The 18,661-nt window shown below is 54.4% G+C and overlaps 1 protein-coding gene across 12 annotated transcripts in view; it reads left to right on the top strand.

Annotated features, from left to right (window-relative positions):
• Positions 1–18,661, top strand: part of NCOR2 (nuclear receptor corepressor 2) — a 228,437-nt gene that overhangs the window by 147,922 nt on the left and 61,854 nt on the right. For 8 of the 12 annotated variants that reach the window (XM_041489086.1, XM_041489087.1, XM_041489079.1 and 5 more), the window contains exons 11-14: positions 857–953; positions 3,229–3,407; positions 6,764–6,818; positions 8,957–9,055. In XM_041489086.1, the coding sequence (XP_041345020.1) occupies positions 857–953; positions 3,229–3,407; positions 6,764–6,818; positions 8,957–9,055 (430 nt within the window). The remainder of the gene's footprint in view (positions 1–856; positions 954–3,228; positions 3,408–6,763; positions 6,819–8,956; positions 9,056–18,661) is intronic. The other 4 variants (XM_041489089.1, XM_041489088.1, XM_041489080.1 and 1 more) reach the window with 1 other exon arrangement.

Below are 18,661 nucleotides of genomic sequence, written 5' to 3'. Positions count from 1 at the left end.
TATATGCACATGCTTTGACGGGAGCAGAAACATCTGCAGAGGTTATTGGAATGGCCACAGATAATATGAAGGGAGCAAAATGTCTCGCTGGAAGGGATTTCCCCTGTCTCTCCCACCCCCTGTCCGTTTTCCTGTCCTCGTTGGAAGTGCAATTGAGGTCATGTTGTTTTCTGCCAGGAGAAGACACAATTTCATGATCTCCACCCTTTTTGCTGAAAACTCCCTGTCCTTCCCATTTCAGCCCTGGCATCTTGCCTGAGGTCACCTGATATGCAGAAAACCAAAACCTTTCTTCCAACGTCCCATCCTTGTGCCCCACTAACAACTGGGTGGGTCCAAACTTCCTAACTGATGGCTTTATTTTGTCTGAAAGAGAAAGGGAGAAATGGTACCAAGGAATGTTTTAATTTTTTACCTGCGTAATAAGAAAGGTTGTAATTCCTTGGGACATGTGGCTGTTACTGTAAGGGAAAAATGTCAGTGGATGGGTTTGATTTAGAACTTCCCACAGCATTTTGCAGACCAGATGTGGTGGCACAGTGCTAATGGCTCAGTGCTGATACCAACACCTTTGTGCCATTGCTGTGGTGGGGTGAACAGGAGAAAATGTGGGGGAGAGTGTGGTTGGGGATGAAATGTCCTTGTGTTCTAGCAATCCAGGAAGTTGGCACAGGTAAGGAAAGTGGTTTTGAGGCTCTTGACCTGTGAGCCCTAAATGCAGGTGCCTTTCCCACAGTGTGGGAGGGGGTGGAATGTTGGGATATGGCAGTTATGGAGGTTCAAAATGGTCTTGAATGTGGTTTGCTGCTTATGAAGTGGAGCATCAGTGCCTGAGTGTGTCACTGCCCTTTCCCAGCAGGGTAGGACAGAGGGGCAGTGGCGGGCTCTCCATGTCAGCCGCACGCAGCGAGCACGAGGTGTCCGAAATCATCGACGGGCTCTCGGAGCAAGAGGTGAGAGCAGCTTCTCCTTCCTCTCCACCCCTCACTCAGTCTTCTCCAGACAGGTCACAGGGTGCAGTCCTATGCCAAATCCCACTAACTTTAGGTCCCGCTGAGGTTGCCATGATGCCAAACACTTTCTGGACAGGATCCAAAGTCAGAGGTTTATTTAAGACACATCAGCATCTTCCCAGCCGTGTGAGAGATGTAATGGGGCTGTGCAATGGTTCTGCCAGAGCAAAACATGGAGCTGGTGGCCAGTAGGTTGGGTTTATCAGCACTTGGTTGTCTCTTAGGGACTTGAAACCCCAGCGTGCTGCTCATCCTGGGTAGCACCTCACAAACACCTCCTGGCTGTGGTTTTTACTGGAAGTGAAGATGGGAAGGGGAAGGGGCAGGGAGCCAGCACCCAGGCTGCTGGGTGGAGGGGTTTTTTTTCTGTTTCATTTTGTTTTGAATGGGCTGTGTGACTTGACACAGGGGAATCCTATGGAATGAATGGTTTGTACGTGAGCCAGTTGGCCCACATCTTCTGGGAGTGCTCCATTCATCTTGAAACATCCCTGTGACCTCGGCTTCGTTTGGATCTAGTTTCACAAGGGTTCCACTCTCTTGGCACGGAGGCGAGCTGCAGTGAATGGATCATGTTTGGGAGGGGAGAGCAGCCCTTGCCCAGCAATAGCTGGGATGTTTGCTGCCTGTGCACCACAGCTGATCCCTCTCTGGGATCCCAGGCACTTTGCTCTGAGCCAGTTAAGGTGACAACGTGGAGGACACGGATCTTGGAAGCAGAGGGGAATTTCACAGCCCTGCAGAGGTGCTGGCCAAGAGGAGCATTAGCTGATCACCTCCATCCCCATGCACAGTGTGCTGCTAAACTCCACCCTGCCTGCTGAGACCCAAATCTGCTTTGCTTGTCTCAGAGGAGACATTAAGAGCTTTCAGCTCTTCCACAGGGCTGGAAGGAGCAGGGAGGTGAGAGCTGGGGAGCGTTTCTGGCAGCAGGGCCAGCTCTCTGCCCCAGTGTGTTGCTGGAGAGGAGGGGGATCTGGCTGTGACACCCAGAGAGGCACTGTGCCCTCAGCTGTGGGCAGTGCTCCCACCAGCATCCTCCCTGCTCTGCACAGGGGCTGCTCCTGTCACCAGGGGCAGTCTGCATTTACCCAGGTTGATGCTCCAGCTGAGAGCTGTTCCTCCCCTCCCACCATGAGGAGCAGCCAGTTTCTAAACAGGAGGTGTCCTAGTGAGGATGGGGAAGGTGATCACGTGTTGAAATGTCCATATCTGTGCTGAGAGATGTGCTTGAGGAGGAAGAGGTTGGGTTTGATCAGGCACAGCAGGGAAGCAGAGCAGCACTGGGCAGGCTGGAGTCAGCAGCTTCTTGGAAGGGTTGGCCATGACTGCTCTCCCAGGAACCAGCATCTGGCTGTAAATTAAAACAGCAGCACTTGAGACCTGGCCTTCCTGGGTCAAGGGAGTTTGAGCAGTGACATCCCAGGTGACAGGGAGGACTCAGACTGATGGTGCAATTGAAAGGGGATGGCCAGAGCATCCCTTCATCCCCACGGGATGGACCTGTGCCAGGGGATCCCCAGCTGCTCAGCCAAAGGGACAGTCCTGGCATTTGAGCAGAACACAGCACAAATGAGACATCACATTGGCCTCTCTGTTGCAAATACTTGAGGAAACCTGTGTGCCCAGTCTGTCCTGTCCTGGTGTGCAGCTGGGGCTTTGGATGAACTTTGTGCTCCATAGGATGGAGTAAAGACATCACATTATGTCCCAGGGTGTTGCAGTAAGGAATGACAGCCCCATTTCAGTGACGTGTGAAACCTCCTGGAACAATTCCTGTGGAAGGGAAACATGATGTCTCCCTCTGCCCACCTTTTCAGGAAGTTTTGCAAAGCTGGCCCACTTCCCTCAAGGTTGGGGTGGGGGGCTGAACCTCCCTGTGGCTTTAGGAGGCTGGGAGGGGTCAGCATTCCCTGTGCCACCGCTGCTTTGACTTGTTTCTCATCATGGTCAGGAGCTGTTTCACTTAAGTCAGACATTTCCACACAGGATCTTGAAGCCTTTTATTCCAAAATGAAAGATTAATTGTTTCCTGGCTGACAGCAGTAGCCTCTTTCAGCGTTTAATTTACAATTACTCTGGCAATAAAGCTGTCTAGTGCTTGCTTTTGAATTCTCCTGTTCCTCCTCCTGTCCTTTTCCTCTGGAACATCTGTCCCCTGCAGTCCCCACGGGCCTGTGGTGCTGACCAGCTGTTCTCTCTGCTTTCCCCAAAGAACCTGGAGAAGCAGATGCGCCAGCTCGCCGTCATCCCGCCCATGCTCTACGATGCCGACCAGCAGCGCATCAAATTCATCAACATGAACGGCCTCATGGATGACCCCATGAAGGTCTACAAGGACCGGCAGGTGATGAACATGTGGAGCGAGCAGGAGAAGGAGACCTTCCGGGAAAAGTGAGTGCAGCCCACGCAGCTCTGTCTGTGCAGCCCTTGGGGAGGATGGGCAGGATCCCTGCAGGGCTTAGCTGGAGCCCCAGCACACTTGGGAATGTCCCAGGTGCTTGGATGGTCCCCCATGGACACATCCTGAGTTGTTGTGTTACCCTGAACCTGGTGATGCTTCTGCACAGAAAATTCAGGCCTTGCTCTATGGTTGGGGTGTTCCTGCTCCTGTGGAAAGCTGCTGCTTATGGCAGCAAAGGAAGAGAAGGGTGAGAGCAGGAAGTTTTTCAGCTTTTGCATTCCCTGTTGTATCAGCCAGTTTAAAGATAACGCCTTAAAGATAAACCCAACACTCCCTACACATTGCCTTTCTGGATTTTCATGCTGTCCTTTGGGCACTGTGTGTCCAGAGGATTTTTGGGGCTGTCAACATCCAAGCCCCTTATGTAGACCCCCTCAGGCTGCAGTTTCCAGGTGGTGCCTGTCCCTCAGTGCTCCATCCTGCTGTCTGCAGGATTTGCCACAGGCTGCTGTTTCCATGGATGCGTTCCCACATCACACACGTGCAGACTCTGGCTGTGGTGCTTTCTCCTGTTTGCAAGCAGTGCTTGAGAACAGCTTGGCTCTATCAAGGGAGATCACTTGGGGAGTCACTGATTCCTTCCCTGGGTACCGCTGTGCTGTCAGCCAAGATGTGGGTGCTCAGCTTGGTCTCACATCCAGACTCCCCTGTATCCCATTGCCCAGCAGGGACCCAGGTGTGTTTGCCTGAAGGACTGGAGTCTCCTTGGTGCCCCCAGTGTGCTGTGAGTGTCTGTGAAAAGAGAGCTGGAGTTCAGCTTCCAGTGGGATGAGCTCTGCTGGAGCTCCCTGCTGTGGACCTGAGGGACATGGAGGTACATGGATGCACCAGGACCACTTTGTCCTGAGCAGCAGCACCACTTGGTCTGGCCTCTGGACAGTCAGGGGATGGCTCCAGGGATTACCAGCACGCCTGTGGCCAGCCACGCTGGAAGCCTCTCTGTGTCCAGGATCCCTCCTCCTCCTCCTCCCCCTGTTTGTCAGGACTCCTGTTTGCAGCTGAAATAATTAATTGCCAAGATGGACCGAAAAAGAACAAAACAAGCAAACCGGCTCCAAGCCTTTGATAGAGGAGAATCCTCATTGCTAATTAGCCTTAAAATGTGCCACTCCAAACAGCGAGGCTTGCCACAAATGACGCAAAGGCTAATTACTCGGTCATTAATGGCAGGGCTGTGCCTGGCTAATGGGGCTGGAAGAATCCACACCCAGTGTGTGCATCCTGCAGTGCACCGTGGATTCTGTGTCATCACTGTGGGTGATGCAGAGCTCGAGGCAGAAATGTAGCAGGGTTTCAGGGCTCTCACAAAGCTCATTTGGAGAGGTTGGTACTCAGGAGCAGTGAGGAGGGTGTAGGGAGCCCTGCCCCAGCTCTCCCCCAGCCTGGCGTGCTGGTAGCCCAGCTGCCTGCTGTGCTGCAGCTTCTGGCCTGGGTTTTTAAGGTGAACTGGAGTTGTGTCATCCGTGATCGTGACCTAGAGCTGGCCTCCTCCTGAGACCAGGAAAACTTGGTTCAACCTTTTGTTCAGCCCAGTTGGCAGGGCTCTTGGGGTAAACAGGCAGGCGCTGCAAGGCTGACAAGCTCCAGGTCTGAACTACTTTAGCTGTCAGAACATAACCACGAGGAAGAAGCTGATTTGATTTGCTTCTGGGCAGGATTTCAGGTCTCTGTTGAGAGCCCATTGCTGGCCTACTCCCAGGGAAGCTGTGGCTTGCTGGTGAAGGAGCAGGGTGCTGCTCAGGCATCGAGGCTGTGTCGTGCTGGGCAGTGTGAGAATGCAGCATCCATTTCATTATGGGGAGATGGCCTGGCCCATGAAAAAGAGTGGAATGTTATCTGCATTGCCCCAGCAGTGTGTTAGCATCATTGAAAACCTCGTCCTGTGGTCAGCCCTGAGTTTGTGCTGTGTGCAGAGTGAGAAGCCAGCTCTGGCTCTGTGCCCTCACTCTGGGTTGTCTGAGCAGCCTGTCTGGTTTGCTTTCTTCCTTTTTTTTTTTTTGTCCCCCTTAGCATTTCTAGTTTCTTTTATGTTCTGGTGATCAGTTATGGTGACAGAGATCTTGTGTTGCCACCCAAACCATATGGGAGTTCTGCATCAAGAATGGCATCAGCGTGGGTGACAGCACCCATGTCCTGCTGCCATGGCTGGAGTTGGTCACATCCTCCCTGAGTTCAGCTCAGTGCCTTGACTCCAAGTTTAGCATTGAGACAGAGCAGCAAAAGCAGGAGAGAGCTGTGCCAGTTGCCCCAGGGGAATCCCTGGCAGGGCTGGAGACATGAGCTCCTCACCATGTCCAGCCCATGTTCCACCCACACCACAGCTCTCCCACCTTTTGCCTCCGATCCATTTCCCCAGGGCACAGAGCTGTCATTTCCTGGCAGCTGGCAGAGGTGCACGTACTGGACGTGGCTCACCCTGCCTGCTCAGCTCCCCAGGGCAGAGCCTGTGCTGGTGGCCACCTCTCCTGGCACAAAGTCACCACTCACCAGGCTGTCCATGCTTTGGCAGTGCATTGGTTAACTGTGCTGCCAGCAGCAGCACCTCCTGCCAAGGGCTTGCTGGCCTTCGGTGCTTCCACACCAGCCAGGCACAGGGATTTGTTGGAGGAGGCATCTCTGCTAGTGGGGACAGCTTCCCCTGAGCAGGCAGTGTACCCTCCTGGGCTGCCAGAGCCAGGGGTGAGCTTCCTGACAGCTCCTCCACTTGCTGGGCATGAGGCAGCGTTGGTCGGAGCTGCTGTGCCACTGGGGATCTCTTGAGCAACTCAGCAATGTGGCAGCTCTGAGCTTCCTCCCAGGATTTGGGTTTCCCTTCCTGTCCTTTGCAGCTGCTCCCAACAGCCCAGCAGGGCTTGGGGTCCTGCTCAGCACCAGGGCCACCCATGGCCATGATGTGGGGTGTGATGGCAATTCCTCACCCTTTGCTTGCCAGATCCTGAGGCCTTGGCCAGGTGTTCCTGCCCTCTGTGCCTGCTCTTGGTACAGGCTTGGGTGGCCATGGGGTCGAGCAGGGTGATGAGCAGCTCTCCAGCACTGCCAGCCCCCCATTCCTCTCCCATTCCATGATGAACGTTTGCACATGGAAGCTCCCAACCAGCCCAGCCCCACTGGGCTATATTTAAAGTTCCTGTCTTTCTGGGAAGCTGAGCAGCAGACAAATATTTTCTCAAAGCCCAGAGGCCCTCTGGGAGCTGGCCTTGCTGCTCTGGGCACTCAGGGCACGGCAGCCCAGCTGTGAGGGGGTCAGAGCCAGCACCCACAGTAACCCTCTCCTCTCGCTCCGCAGGTTCATGCAGCATCCGAAGAACTTCGGCCTGATCGCGTCCTTCCTGGACAGGAAGGTAAGCCTTGCCCTCCTGCCTCTAACCTCAATTGTGCTGCCTCTCCTCCCATCCCTCGGCTGTCGGATGCTGAGCAGAGGCTGAGCACCTGTGGGTGGTGGTGGCTCCAAGCCCCGGGCACGGTCCAGACGGGCTCCCTGCAGCGCCAGGGCTGAGTCAGCCGCGGGAGCCCGGGAGGTGCGAACGCAGCCAGCCTGGCGCGTGGGCGGCGCAGCCACCCCGGGATCGGCCTGCGAGCTGCTTCCCAGCATCTCCCGGAGGCATTCTGCACCAGCCAGGCTGTCACACACGGGGTGGGCACCCGGCTGCCCAGCACAAAGTGGAGGGGTTTCTTTGTTCAGGGAGAGAGGGGTTTTTGAGGGTGGACTGAGTTTCATTTCATGCAGCAGTTCTGGTGGGTGTCCTGAAAGAACACACAGCTCCCCTTGGTGTCTAGGAAGAGTTGTTCACAGGAACTGCCTGACCTTTCCCAGACCTCCTGTGTTGTGCTGCTTGGACTTTTTGTTTTTGCTGTTAATTGGGCTGATGGAAGAAAGGTTTGAGGAAAAGACCTGAGGGAGGAGCGAGTCTCTTGTCCCATTCTGAGCAAGGCAAGGTGCTTTCCATGGGACAGGCCATATGGGCAGATTCTGGACAGACCCAGCCTGAAAACACAGCTATGTCCATCACTTGAACGCTCTCCTGAGCAAGAAACATTTGAAAGCTGCTGCTTCTCTGGTCCTTTTAGTTATTTGCATCCACTGCCCACCTCACACAGAGTTTCATGCACACAGTGTCCATTCACTCTGAGGGAGCCATTCTGCTCTCAGGGGGTGGCCTGCAGAGGTCTCTTCCAGCCTAAATTATTCTCTGATTCCTTGTAACTCAGGCTGGGGAATAATTTATAAGACCTTGACCTTCCTGTCCAAAGCAGCAAGGAAGGCCAGCAGCCCTCTCATGCTGCTGCTGTTGCTGTAAAATCCCAAGCTCCTCATCCTTTCTCACTCGATAAAGCCGAAAGTGGTGGGACTTGGATGATGCTCACAATCCAGTCTGTGTTCCAAGCTGTAAAATGTCTTCTAATTTTATTTGTACTCGTTTGTAAATCAGGCTGTAATTATGATACAGAACACATCCATTATCCTGTTGGAGAGAGATGCAAAGTATGGCTCAATGTAATGAATTAATAGATTTTTAAATTGCATTATAAAAAAATAGTGATCTTAGCCCTTGGAACAGATGACTGTAAGTTTTTGTGTTCGCGTGTGTGTGTGTATAATCAGGGCTAAATTAGAAAGAGATCCAATTAACACTTTAAAAGTTGCAATCTGTTTTTGCAAATGGTTCCACTCCTTGCAGAGGGATGGGGTGAGCGCAGCCCCCGGGCACCCCCGGGCACACACAGCTGCCCCAAGCTCCTGAGGACTTGTGGCATCGTGGATCTGTGGGATAATTTTTCTTTATGAAGCCACTGATCCTGAATGTGAAGGTGTAGCCCAAGGCTGACGTTCAGGTGCCCACCCTGTTCAGACAGGACTTCATCCAGCCTGGCACACTTCACGCTGTTCAGGAGCAGGGTATGTGCTGGCTGTGACTCCTTGTTTTGCTGAGGTGTCCAGTCTGTGGTGGTGTTTGTGGAGCCAAGCACTGGAGCTGGGATGGAGCTCCTGAGCGCTGGGATCTCGCTTTGGCCGCAGCGAAGCCGCGCGCGCTCGAGCCAGCGAGCTTAGCGGCTGGAAGTAACACCAGCTGACAGTGCTGTGGCAGGTTGTGCCTCCTGTAACCTCAACACAGGCTGACAGGCAGCTCCTTCTGCTGCCTCTGGTTGCCACGGTCATCTGGGGTCAGCCCTGCTTTGCCTCCAGCATGGGGTGATCTCTGCTCAGCACCCCATCCCCGTCTCCGCACGCCTGCGGGACCGCCCTGCTGTGTCCTTGGAAGGGCTGAGCCTTTTTACTAGGACAGCATTGTCCCCTTCTTCAGCTGCACGGGAAGCCTTAGGGAGGGAGGTGTGGGGAATCTCCTGGGCTGCAGGTCTTCAGGAGCAGCAGGAGACCTGGTGATGCCCAATTCTGAGTGCTGCTCCTGGAAGTCTGTGCCCCACCAGCAGCACATGAGGGCAGGACCTTCTGTTCCCTGACCTGCCCCTGTCATTGCAGACGGTGGCTGACTGTGTCCTCTATTACTACCTGACCAAGAAGAATGAGAATTACAAGAACCTCGTGAGGAGGAATTACCGGCGGCGCGGGAAGAGCCAGGTAAGAGCTGGAGGAGCGCGTGCGAGCGTCGTCTCTCAGGCTGACCAAGGAGCTGCAGCACTTTCTCTGAGCCCCCCAAATGGTGCTTTTGCCCCCCTCCTCACATGGAGATACTGCTTGCAGGCTGTGATGGGTTGTGTTTGTGTTCTGTGTAGCTATTCAGAATGTGCTGTTTAATGGCGGTTGGTGTTTGTCCATCCCCATGCCAAGGCCACAGTGTCTTAAAAAAAACCAAACAAATCCAAGATGCTTCAAAAAGGGGATGGAGCAACTGTGGAAAACCTGGCTGTGTGTCAGTAGCATGGGGTTCCCATGCGGCCTGAGCTCTGTGCAAGAACCAAGTGAGGTCTCTCATTCCTCTGGAGGTGGCAGCCGAGGTGACAATGGTGACAGGGCTCCTGGGAGCTGGGTGGGGCTCCTGCTTTGCAGAGCCTGCCAAGGCTCTTCCTGCAGGTAAAGGTGTGGGAGGAAAATGACTTGTGTGGGAGTGACTTCTGGTGACACCTGAGCAGAAGCATATAAATCCATAGTGCCAGAGGGTGTCCAAGATCCCCATGGGGGTCTCCTGTGGGGATGGCAGATGTGGCACTAGAGCTACTGGAGACCCTTAACCCTTTGTTTAAGGGCAGAGCAGATTCCAGGGCACCGTGAGGTGCCTGGGGGCAGCTGACTGAGTCAACCCTTACCATTACCACTGCCAAGATACAGATCTAGACATGACCTTGGCAGTATTGCTGCTGACACCATGATACCCAGGAACAGATAAGTGCTAACCTTTTGGGAAGGTGCCTTATCCCCGTGAATGCTTTCAGCCAGAGGCAGGTGCTGCTGGTGAATCCCCAGGTCCATGAACTGAGTGATTATTCATGTCACAAGAAGAGTGAGGTAGCCACAAAGGGACTGTCTCCCCAGACAATGTGGGAATAAGGATGGAAAAACTGGCCTGGCCCGTGACACCACTGACATCAGCAGATCTTCACGCTGCATGGCCATAAAAAGCAGCACTTGGGCCTAGATCCTGATTGGGAAGCAGATAGGTAGCCTCACTCCAATTCGATTTCTGCAGCATTAAGACATCAGAATAGTTAGCACATGACAAATGTCATGGACAGGGCCCAATTTTCCCTTCTTTTTTTCAGAGACATTAGAGATGGATAAAGCCCTATTAGATTATCCAGTCCCTCTCCCAGCAAACACAGGGTGGTTCCCTCCAGTACATTTTTTATAGTGTTTACCATGGTCTGTTTTGTTAGATCACAGCAACTAGAACATGAGGCCACATTTGTTTCTTGTTAGCGGTGGAGACATTTAGCACAGCTCATTCTGGTTTCAGTGTTAAATTGAGCAAATGTGGAGAGTGAGAGGCTTTGCTCTGCATCTGCCTACCTACCCCAGCAGCCACAGACCTGCCCTTCCTGCACCCAGCAGGGACTGTTTGTGTTTTGGGGTTTGAAGTTACCCAAAGCATCGCTAGTTGCAGAATTTCCCACGATGCTTTCCACATGATCCAGCCCGAGCAGTGGAGACGTGTGCTGCCCTTTGGAGCCTCGTTCAGTGCCAGCCTTTAGAAGCAGGGACTTGCTTCATCGCCTGTAGGACTGTTTTTGCAAGTAGGAACGGCTCCAAAGGGAACAATTTGCACCTCCCCTGGAGCAGACCTCAGCCAGAACGTCACTGATTTTGAAAGAGGAGCCCCCCGAGTCTGGGAGGAAGCAACACAGGGAATATTTCCCATTACTGGTGGATGCTCAGGTGGAAGGTGGGATGTTCAGACAAGCTTTAAGAGCCGAGGACTGGCTGCATGATTCACAGTAGGAGAGAGGTGCAGAACAGCAGCTGCTGCATTCAGCCTGGAGCAGCTCTCCCACAGAGATCTTGGGGGTTTTTGAAATTCACGCTTTGTGCTGTGATTCCTCTAGTATTTGCATCCATTTCCTGCAAGGCCTGCATAGGGGAGTGCTGGAAGAGCCTGTGTGCTCTTGGGAAGGGCACACTGCTGCTGAGGGGCTGGGTCTGTGCTGCAGAGGAAGGCTCTGCTGGGGAGGGACTCGTTTTAGGGTGGCATTTTAAGGTAATAAAGGGATGAATATGTTGTTAAAGCTGGTGGGAGCAGTGAGGCATCTCCTTTGCACCTCTTCTCGAGCCAGGGTCACCCCGGGTGTGATGCTGATGGGATCTGCTTTTCCACACACCAGGCTGGGTCAGTGTGTGGCTGCACAGACCATATGGGAGAGGTCACATACTGGCTGGGATGGAGGGATGCTCCTGGTGGCATTTTGCTTAGTGAGTCTTTTCAGAAGCAGCTCAAATTCTGCCTGTGCTGCAGGAGTGCTCAGGAGTAACCTGTTCCAAAGGCTCTGCCAGCACCTTGCTTGTTCCCAAGGGGTCCTGGATTGTTTGGAAACCTGTGCAGTCTCTCATTCTGTTTTCCCTGTGGCCTAGGGACTGAGGAGCAGCAGCATTGGGCTGGTGTGGCACTGCCAGCTCTGCCATTACATGCCCAGTCTCAGCAACTAGAGATGGTGACAGGATGAAGGACAGAGGACACACAGGGATGGGCAGTGTGCAGGGAGGAGACAGAATTGTATACAGCCTTGCTGCAGCACATGGAGGCATGGCATCATGTTCCCAGCATTGCACGTACTTTCCTGCTGCTAAAGGTTCAAGTAGTTAAACACCAAAAGCTGAGCTTTAATTAATTTAGAGGACAGGAGGAGAGGTTGGTTTTTGTATCAGATGAGAGGAGAGCGGATGAGATCTGATACAAAGAGCATTTCAAGTGGCCCTATGCTGGTTTCTTGCTCCTTTTCTCACAGAGAGGTTGGTGGTCTTATTTGCTGTTGGAGGCTGCAGGGAGCTTGAGAGAGAAGGGGAGATAATTACACCGAGAAAAAAGCTTCTCTGTGTCAAGCCTATCTTTGTGGCCTACTTATTAAAAGTCCATTAAAAAATAAGAATCCCACTGCTCCCTGGCTGATGGTCCCCTGGCAAAGGATATTCCTCATAAAGCTGCTACTTACTGCTAAAAAATCTCCTGCCAAGAGCAGGGACTTCACATGATTCCACTTCCAGTTTGTCAGAAAACGGAGCAGCCGCCCACTCCGAGGCAGGATGCTCCAGCACTCCGCCTTCCATGGCACTGCTCAGTGGAAGTACCCACATCCAGTGGGTCATGATGTGTGATACTGAGGCTCCTGAGATTAAGATCTTTCTAAAATAATCCTGTGTTTGTGTATGAAAAGGCAATATAACCCTGTAAGGGGGGGGGGGGGGGGGGAATTGATGGGAAGAGAAATAGCTTCCTCGTCATTTTGCACTGAAAAACAAAAAAAGAATTTGTGCCATGGTAAAACAGTCTGATCCAATAGTCAGTGTACAGTGATAAGCATAAATTTGCATGAGCTTGTAATGACAAACCCTTGTGTTGATGTGTCCATACAACTCAGGTCTGTGGCAGTCGCTCTTCAGGATGTTTGTGTCTCTCTGTGAAACCTCTAAATTCTCTAGCAGGGACACTGAAATTGACTGTGTGCTTCATTCTTTGGGAAGCTGTTTTGCTGGGCTGTGGGAACACAAGTGTTGGGCTGAAACTGGGCTGGAAGGAAAGTGACTCTACTTCCACATAATTATTGTGTTTGGAGTGTGAGATTTTTTATTCCAGAGTAAATTTGCATTGATTTTGGAGTAACATTGCCCTTGTGGCAGTGGAGCAGCTGCAGCATGCCAGATACGCTCTCTGCCAGTAAATTCCTTGGGGAGGAAAAGCCATCATCTCCCACACATTGCTGTGATGGGCAGGTGGACAACCATTCCAGCAGGCAAAGCTGTCGATGGGTCAGTCTGTCAGCAGGACCATGGGTCAGTCTGTCAGTAGCGTCAGTCTGTCAGCAGGACCATGGGTCAGTCTGTTGGCAGTGGGACCATGGGTCAGTCTGTCGGTGAGAGGATCATGGGTCAGTCTATTGGCAGTGGGACAATGGGTCAGTCTATCACTAGGGTCAGTCTGTCAGCAGTGGGACGATGGGTCAGCCTGTTGGTAGGGTCAGTCTCTGCAGGAGGACCATGGGTCAGTCTGTTGGGAGGACCATGGGTCAGTCTGTTGGTAGGACCATGGGTCAGTCTGTCAGCAGGACCATGGGTCAGCCTGTTGGTAGGGTCACTCTGCAGGAGGACCATGAGTCAGTCTGTTGGCAGGGTCAGTCTGTTGGTAGGGTCAGTCTGTCAGCAGTTGGATGATGGGTCAGTCTGTCGGTGGGGTCAGTCTGTCGGTAGGGTCAGTCTGTCACTAGGGTCAGTCTCGGCAGCAGGACCATGGCTCAATGTGTCGGCAGCAGGACCATGGCTCGGGGGGTCCGCAGCAGGACCATGGCTCGGGGGGTCCGCAGCAGGACCATGGCTCGGGGGGTCCGCAGCAGGACCATGGCTCGGGGGGTCCGCAGCAGGACCATGGCTCGGTGTGTCCGCAGCAGGACCATGGGCAGCTGGAGGAGCCGCCACCCGCCCTGGGGATGACTCAGAGGGGGATGAAGTCATGGTGGAGGGACGCAGCCGCCGGACAGAGCGTCACGCCAGCCCCTCGCTCTGCTGTCAGACAGCGCTCACGTATTCCCTGGCCAGCCATGTGTTAGTGCCGACACTTTCGAGGACTCGCTCCGTGCCCCGGGGGAGTGGAGCCGCCCGGACCCCCCTTCCTCCAGCGACAGCGGTGCCAGAGCCGTGCCGGCAGGGCGGGGACCACGGAGTGACCTGGCCAGTGCGGTCCCCCGCCAGGCCCAACAGCCTTTCCCAGGCCCACCCTCTTCCCTGTCCCCTGCCAAAACCCAAATCGAATTATCCGTCCCGCCGTCTGTCCCGCCCTCCCCAAACACAAACCATTCCCCTCACCAACGAGGATAAACAGCCCCAGCCCGGATTTTTATAAACAGCCCGCTTACTTTTTTGGCAGAAGCAGCGTCCCAGCAGGATCTGGCCAGGTTTGACATCACATGGGTCCTGGAGCATTAGGAAGAACCTGGCCAAGCAGGTTTCCCTGGCCACCAGCAGCCCTGTCACACTAGCAGGGGCTGGCAAGGTTTGGGATTCCAGATAGTGCCTGCCCACAACTCCAGGGCTCCCTGCACCCTGTGGGCTCCTGCCGTGCTCCAGCCTTGCCATGCCAGTGCCTCTCCTCCCTCCCCAGGGATCAGATCCAGAGCTCAGCAAGCTGTTCTAACTCTCTAAATTGTGCAAGTGCTCCCACTCCGGTAACCACAGCAGCTAATGAGGGGAATGATACTTGTTTCTGGGAACCATTTGATCTTCATCAGTCCAGGGAGCAGCTCCTCATTAGTGATAAAGGGTTTGACAACTTCTCTTCCAGACGTGGGGATATACTTGTCACAAAATCCTGGTTTAATCATGCAGCACATCATACAGACACAGCCCTGGATGTGGCCAATAAACTTTATGCCACAAATACCAAGAAATTATTCTGCAGGCACTTAAAGCTGTGCTGACTGGAGCTTTGTATCTAAAACAGCACTGAAATTATCTGTGGATGAGCAGGGGCGGTTTCTGAGGGAGGTTGCCTGGTTGGGAATGATGCCAGGGATGTCAGTATTGGGGCATGGGTTCATCTTCTGCCAGTGGAATGTCACTGCTGGGATGTAAAAGGGCTTGAATTTTGCTCATTTTCTGGACAAATCTGCAGTGTGACAGGGCTGCTGATGGCCCAGGAAATGAGGCTGAGGCTGCAGGACCAATGAGAAGTGAACTTGGTCAGGCCCTGTGGTCCTGGTCCTGCTCAAGTGTGGCCTCACAGGAAGAAACATCTCACAGAGTGTCCCCTGGGTGCTCAGTGCAGGCTGTCACTCTAAACCTGTGGTCACCAGGGAGGTTTATGTTGGGATGCCTGCCCAGCAGGTGGATGAGGTGTGACACACAGTGATGCTTGAGTTGAGATCGATTCTGTAACCCCCCCTTGGCAGCTGCTCTTTCAGTCTGGACTCCTGTTGCTCCCCCAGGTGGAGGATGGACCCTATAAGGTCCATCATGCCTGTTCCCCCATCACAAGGGTGCAGCAGCCTTCCTGCAGCCCTGCCACCCCTCCAGGCAGCACAATCGGGCAAACACAATGGAAACTTGCATTCCTGAAATCCCAGCTGCAGTTTTGGGGGTGATTTAATGAGAACGACATGGCCATATTTGGGAAAAGAATCAGAGGATGCGTTGCCACAGGAGGGTGGCTGCTTGGTCCCCAGGTCCCCATGTGGGCTGGTGACAGTGCAGGGACAGCAGGGAGGGTTGTGGCCTCAGAGCAGGGACAGGCATCAGCAGGCAGACACACAGCCACTGGCACAGGCTGCTGATGGACCCTTTGGCCCTCACAGCTGGGCTCTTCTGTGCTGCTTGATCACATCTGCAGGTAGCAATAACAAAAGAATCACTTGGGTGAGGTGACCCCCCCATTCCAGCTGGCCCCCAGGTTGGGGCTGGTGTTTCTCCAGCAGCAGGTGGATGTGTCCTTGCAGCGAGTGCTCCACCACACCCCTGCCCACGTGAGTACTTCTCGGGGCAGGGTCTGGGATCCAGGCTGGGCTTTGCTGATCCCAGCGAGGGACCTGCAGCGTCTTCGCTGCAGGACACAGAAGCGGTTGGATTTTGGGATGAGTTGTTTTATCTGTTGTTGTGATCTAGGTTTGACTAGGAATGGATGGGAAATAGGTCACGTCATTGCTAAATTGCTTCCTAAAGCAGGCACAGCTGAAAATCCCAGAAATCTGCTTCTACCAGGATACAGGGCTTGCTTTGCCCCTGGTTGTTGGTGGTGTGTGTGGATGCTGCTCTGCATCCCACAAACTGCTGACCTGGCACCTTCCTCTGTTGGCAGGGCTTGGAGAGGGGTCGGCGTGTGGCCGGGGGGCTGCGAGCAGGGGGAGCAGGGCAAAGCAAACCACAGGGAAGAGAAAACACGTGTTCCCTGCCTGGGACAGAGCTGGGGCTCATCTCCACTGTGCTCTCTTCCCTTCGGGTCATTTTTCCCTTCGCAAGCAATCAAATCACTTTTTAAAAAACTCAGCAGCGACCCAGAAAAGAAACATTTCCTCTTATGGAAAAGCCCTCAGTGGTGCAAGGAAGGATCTGGTGAGCAGGGTCCTGTAAAAATCACTTCAGTGCTTCTGTGGTATCACAGAGTGAGCGGTGGGAAGGCGGCAGTGCCAGATGTGCTGGGCTGAGCCACACAGGGCCCTGCCTGGACAGTTCCTGTGCCCAGCAGGCTCCAGCGCTGCCCGAGATGAGCCCACACTCCGGTGAGTGCACCTGGGCATGCTTGTCCTGTGGTCTGGCAAGTGATGCAGGGTCCAGCATGACTCCAGTCCCATTGCCAGCCCCTCTCCTTGCCCCTGACGTGCTGCATGCCCCCAGGACCCTGCTTGCTCCAGGACCAGCAGCCTGGGAGATGGCACAGGGCTTTCCATGGCATGGCAGGACAGCCTGGCCGCAGCTGCCAGCGCTTTGCTGCTGGCACTGGCCGTGTTTTGTGGCCTGTGGTGCCCAGAAGCTGTGCTGGTGAGTGTGCACAGGGCCTGTCCAGGTTTCCTGGGACCCTGGGCACAGCCTTGGTGTTCTCCATCCCTGCCATGTGCAGTGTGTTGCAGAGTTGGCTGTTTGCTGGTAGAGGAGCAGCCCAGCTCAGAGCTGTCACAGTTTGAGCTGCAGCGAGTGATCCCCATGCTCTCTATCATCCTTATGAAATCTGAGCCTGGCCCTTTGATTTTTTTCTTTTTTTTTTTGACTTGCTTCCACAGCCAACAGCATCAAACCCAGCCCTGGGACACAAAGCCGTGTTGCCGGCAGACATTCCTCTTCCATCTCTTGTTGTTTTGGCAGCGGCTTGTTTTGCTCTGTGGTTTCTCCCAGGAGTGGAGGGTGCCGCGCGCGGTCGTGAGAAGCCAGGCTGTGTGGCGGTGGGTGGCAGCCAGGCCTGAGGCGTTCCAGACCACTGGAGCAGGGGCTCCAGGCCCTGCCAGTCGGTTACATGACACACAAATGTATTTCTAAGCCATCCTCCCCGTGCTGTGTATCCAGCCTGCCTCGGGAGGTGGTAGGGACATGTGGGGAGCAGTGTTTGCAGTGGCTGTGTCAGAGGTGGGCGCTTCTGCCTCTGCCGTGGCATTGGCAAGGAAGGAAATTCCGTGGGCACTTTGGGTGCCTGGGGAACGTGGTGGCTAACGGGGAGGCTGGTGCTGAGGGTGCTCTGTGGCCAAGTCCCTGCCCTGGCTCTCACCAGAGGCAGAGTTTGAAAGCAGGTGGAAAGACAGATGTAGGTGGCAGAGGATGCTCCCGAGCTACAGCTGCATGGTGCCAGCCCTGTTGCTGGCAAAGATGCCCTGCAGAGAATCTGTGGGGCTGGGGGTAAGAGCCAAGTGCCAAGTCCTGCTGGCTGTGCTGCATGGAGCATCCTGCCCCGTGGTGCCAGTTCCGGACCCTGTGGGATGTTCAGGGTGATGCCAGCAGGAGCCCATGCGTGCCCACGGCCATGGCAGCTGTGCTGGGGCTCCTGGAGAGGCAGCAAAGCAAACCCCAGGCGTTCCTGGCCAGCGTAGCGTTGGCCTTTTGTCTTCAGCTTATCTCGAGCTGGTTTTAATTTGCAACTCACTGATTGCGTGCAATGACCTTGGCCTGAGCCTGCTCTGCAGCTGAGTGCCCCAGAGAACATCATAAATGCCATTGATCTGAAGTCACACGCTTGAGGAGTGAAGAGCTGGTGCCCTGCACGTGGGAGAGGCGGCACAGCCGAGTGGGTGCTCCCAGCTGCCAGAGGGTATGGGGCTCGCACTGGTGGGATGCAGCTCCCTCCAAAGTCCCTGTCAAGACAGACTCTGGTGTGACAAGCCAGGGAGAGGGTTGGCACAAGTCCCTGCGCTGCCGCAGTGAGACTGTGGCAAGGGTGCAGAGCTGCCTTTAAACAAAAACCCGGAGCTCGCTGCCTGCAGTAGCTGGGAATGAGCTTGAGTGGCACCAAAACCGTGTGCCTTGCAGCTCATCCTGGCATGCACAGCTCCCTCTGCGCCAGGGCGCACAGGCTTGCTCCCTCCTGATTTACAGAACAAACAGGAGCTGGTGGTTCCGTCTCCTGTAAGAGCCCAGGGCACCGTAATGATGGCAGGGGACGTGATGGCATCTGCTGGCAACCAAATGGCATCCCCCGTGCAGCCAGTCTGGCTTTGGAAGCTGGTGTGGGACAGAGGAGACGCCAGCCCCAGGGGCACTTGGGCTCGGGGACAGGCTCTCTCTCGGTGCCACCACCATGACCGGGTTCCCCACTAGCATATCCAGCAGCAAGTGGTGTCGTTGGGGTGGCAGGAGCTGGTAGTTCTGATTCAGGAGCTGGACTGCCAGGGATGAGCTCATCCTTGCTGGCAAAAGTCGTGTTTTGGTGCATGTTTTGAGGGTGCTGTGGCACAAGGAGTGAGGAGGGGGGTCGGAGGAGGGTGTGGGTGCCTCAGTTGCAAGGTGCACGGTCCAGTGGTTAACGCTGGGATGTCCTGTGGGCAACGAGGGAGGTCCCCTGTTCCTGGTCCCCTGCCACAGCCTGGGGCATCTCGCCACAAAGGGATGGGGAAG

Source organism: Pyrgilauda ruficollis, unplaced genomic scaffold (genome assembly GCF_017590135.1).
Source record: "Pyrgilauda ruficollis isolate IOZ18807 unplaced genomic scaffold, ASM1759013v1 scaffold9, whole genome shotgun sequence".
NCBI lineage: Eukaryota > Metazoa > Chordata > Aves > Passeriformes > Passeridae > Pyrgilauda > Pyrgilauda ruficollis.
Note: the sequence above shows the minus strand (reverse complement) of the source record. Positions and strands in the feature narration are given on the sequence as shown.